Source organism: Grammomys surdaster, unplaced genomic scaffold (genome assembly GCF_004785775.1).
Source record: "Grammomys surdaster isolate TR1022 unplaced genomic scaffold, NIH_TR_1.0 126051, whole genome shotgun sequence".
Lineage (NCBI taxonomy): Eukaryota > Metazoa > Chordata > Mammalia > Rodentia > Muridae > Grammomys > Grammomys surdaster.
This window is the reverse complement of record NW_021620862.1, coordinates 5,174,686-5,178,379: the sequence shown is the minus strand read 5'-3', so window position 1 is coordinate 5,178,379 and position 3,694 is coordinate 5,174,686. Positions and strand designations below refer to the sequence as shown.

Here is a 3,694-nt window from a genome sequence, read left to right as displayed (position 1 = left end):
GTGGGTATGCACTTAAGTGAGAGGAGAAAGGCTGGTGAGATAGTTCAGGGGTGAAAGGCTTGCTCTCAAGTCACATAAAAGTGGAGAGAGAATCTCTTCACAGCACAGTCTTCACGGAGGCACGCATTCACTCATGCATGGACACATATCACAGACACACACTAACTCAATAATAAAAGTTAGCATTTACTTTTATAAGACTATTTCTGGGTGTGATCGAGGCAGAGGCAGAGAGGGAAGCGCAGGGGTGGGGCAGGGGCAGGTGAAGTGGAACCTTAAAGATTCTTTTGAAAGTCAATTGTGTTGGATCGTGTTTTGCTGGCAGAAACACACGAAGGAGTGTTTTCCTGAAGTGGACACAGATGAAAGGCTAAGGCAGACTCCTGAAGGAATGCTTCTCTGACGTTCCTCCGGGTCCACTGACTCGTGTGTAGGCTGAGGCCTGACTGTCTCAATTAGATAGTGCCACCGCTGCTGATTCATATTTACTATCCTGACTCTACCTAACTAGACGACTAATATATCCAGAAAGTGTTTATGATCGAGCTGTAGTTACTGACTCCTATAAACTACTGATTTCCTGACAACATAAATAAGATTTACTCCAAAAAAAAAAAACAAAAACAAACAAACAAAAACACCCAAAAACATTTCTAAACAGGCCCACTTCCCCGGATCCTTTCTTTCCCACTACCTCTGGTAGGTGGTGGGCTAGAAAAGAGGTTAAAGTGCTTTTAAAAAATCATTAAAAATAGATAAAAAAATTAAAGTTACAGGAAGGGGCAGGGGCAGAGGCAGAATCAAAGTCAGAGGCAGGAGTGGGGCAAAGGCAGGGACAGGGCAGGGCCAGAGAGGTAGACGCAGGCAGATCTCTGTGAATTCCAAGTCAGCCTGCTTTAACAGAGAGTTTTCAGGTCAGCCAGGGCGACACTGTGAGGTATGGTCACAAATCAACAAAGTATTCAGATTGAAATAAGAAACCACTAATAGAAAAAGATGTTTTAAGCAGGATTTCTCTGTTACTGAGGCTAGTCTTGTGAGTTTGCTGGAGTTGTCAGGAGACATGCAGAAGTGTGTACAAGAAAGATGTTTTGGTGGGCAGGTGTGATAGTATGTACACTCAGTCATCCAGCAGAGGCAGGTGAATTTCTGTGAGTTCAAGGCCAGCCTGATCTACACAGAGAGTTCCAGGACATCCAGAGATACATAATATACTCTGTCTTTAAAAAAATTTTTGTGGTGTGATGCAGGTAACAGCTGAATTTGAGCATCAGAACTGTTCAAATATGCTGACACTCCTAGGCAGGTCTTGTGACTACACTTTTGCTTGTAAATTGAATACCCCTAATCCAAGTACTCAAGAGGTAGGAGAATAAAGGGCTTTGGTGTTCAAGACCTTACTGCAACATGTTTTCAAAAGGTTCAACAAATGTAACTCTAAAATGGTTTATAAAAAAATATAGGCATATATATATATACAGAAAGTGTGATTCAAAACTACAGATGCTAACAAGTTTTCGATCTAGGTGGTGAATATACAGATAACCACTGCCCTACTATTTTTTTTTTTTTTTTGAGACAGGGTTTCTCTGTTGTATAGCTTTGGCTGTCCTGAAAGTCATTCTAGCCGGGCAGTGATGGCGCACGCCTTTAATCCCAGAACTTGGGAGGCAGAGGCAGACGGATTTCTGAGTTCGAGGCCAACCTGGTCTACAGAGTGAGTTCCAGGACAGCCAGGGCTATACAGAGAAACCCTGTCTTGAAAAACCAAAAAAAAAAAAAAAAGAAAGAAAGTCATTCTATAGACCAGGCCGGCCTTAAACTCAGAGGTCTTCCTGCCTCTGCCTCCCCAGTGCTGAGGCTCCCTGGGCTTTATCATTTTTTCACTATGCATTAAAATTTGCATAATATGCTTGGCATGGTGTAGCGCACCTTGAATTCCAGAACTGAGGAGGCTGAGGCAGGCAGAATCCTGAGTTCGAGATCTAGATAGAGAGGTTCCTTGGTCAATAGAGTTCCAGACCAATCTTTGCTACACATAGTGAGACTCTGTCTCAAAAAAAAAAAAAAAAAAAAAAGCGCAGAATAAAACACGGGAGAAAAACACCGCCCCACCCCTAGCAGTAGTAGGTCCTCCTGCGCATGCTCACAGGAGCTGCCCGCTCGTCTCCGCCCCCTGGTGTACGCAAGCGCAGGACGCAGGCGCGCAGTCAGAAAACACGAGACTCAAGCTGAGGGGTGCCGTTCTGGTCTGAGGTGTGGATCTGAGGAAGGATGGAGGCACTGAAGGTGGAAAAGTTCACGACTGCCGACCGGGGAAATGGGCTGCGCGCTGTGGCTCCACTGCGCCCCGGGGAGCTGCTCTTCCGCTCCGACCCCTTGGCTTATACTGTGTGCAAGGGGAGTCGTGGCGTCGTCTGTGATCGCTGCCTCCTGGGGTACGTACTGAGCCTGAGCCCGGGGCGCGCGGCTCTGCGGGTAGCGATGGGCCTCGTGGGCACAGCTCTGTGGGGTGTCTGCAGCACCCTAGGCTGCGGTAGGAATTGAGGAGTCAGTGGTGCGGATGAAGAGGAAGCGTTGGGCAGTAGATAATTTTACTGGGGAACAAAACATTCATACCCTGTCCAACAAGCTTCCTGGGTTGTGGAAATCAGAAGTGGCAGAGGGTTGTGGGTGTGTGAAGGAGTAGCAGTGTGTACGTCAGGATCAGAACCGAGGCCCCACCTGACCTGTCTTGGAGGAGGAGGGAGAAGCCTGGTGTTTATGTTGTACTTTGCTGGTCTGGATTTTGCGCCGCTTGGGTTTAGGAAGATGAATGAGACATCCCTAAGGAGCGGAGCAAAAGAGAATTACAGTGTAACAAAAGAGCAGAATAAAGATGCAAACAGTATACTGTAGGACCGTAGGTTACGGGGTGGGGTGGGGGGTGGTTCACGGTGTGCTTCGCTCTGTAGAGATTGTGCAGACCTCTGTGGAGATGCAACAGTGTATGTGACAGTGTTTCGAAATCTGGAAGCACAGTGTCAACCGGAGGTGCTTTACTGTGTATAGAGTTGTGTAACATACGTGTGCATTCATAGGATTTATAACCATCAAAACACATCGGGTTCCCACCATGCACTGGGAGAAGGACGGTGAGATAGGTAGGTTGATTTTTGTACTGGACCATTTCTCCAGTCTCATCACTCTGTGATTGGGGTGGGCAGACATGAGGAGTAATCTAGCTTTACCAGTCATTCCAGTATACTCCCCTCGCCTCTCCTCTTCCCCCTTCCATGTCCCCGCCCCCTCAGACAGGGGCTCTCTGTAGCTCAGGCTGCCTTGGAACCTAGTCTGTAGACTAGGCTGGCCTTCCCTGCAGCGTCCACAATATTCTTGTTTGGTTTATAACTGAAGACATCGGTTTGCATTTTAAAGTTAGCAAATAATAATGTTATATGTTATCTTCTGAAGTGGTGATGTGTGTGACATGCACACACATGCACGTGATTTGTTGAGGAAAGAGCAGCGGGAAGTTTGTGGAGTTAAAGCACTTCACTCCTTTCCAAACTCGGCCTCGTACACCACGCACCCCTTCTCACAGACGGAGGAGAGAAAGCCGGACTCTTCCTTCATTGTGTTACATGTGTTGCATGGTATTTAGAATGTAGGTGTACCTCACTCCATGGCAGAGAACTTACTGCTTAAGTCCTGT

At 46.9% G+C, this 3,694-nt stretch overlaps 1 protein-coding gene across 1 annotated transcript in view; it reads left to right on the top strand.

Annotated features, from left to right (window-relative positions):
* The first annotated feature begins 2,201 nt into the window (after positions 1 to 2,201).
* Positions 2,202 to 3,694, top strand: part of Smyd3 (SET and MYND domain containing 3) — a 550,757-nt gene continuing 549,264 nt past the window's right edge. Inside the window, exon 1 of the mRNA XM_028755272.1 lies at positions 2,202 to 2,438. Within this exon, the coding sequence (XP_028611105.1) occupies positions 2,275 to 2,438 (164 nt within the window). The 5' untranslated portion in view covers positions 2,202 to 2,274. The remainder of the gene's footprint in view (positions 2,439 to 3,694) is intronic.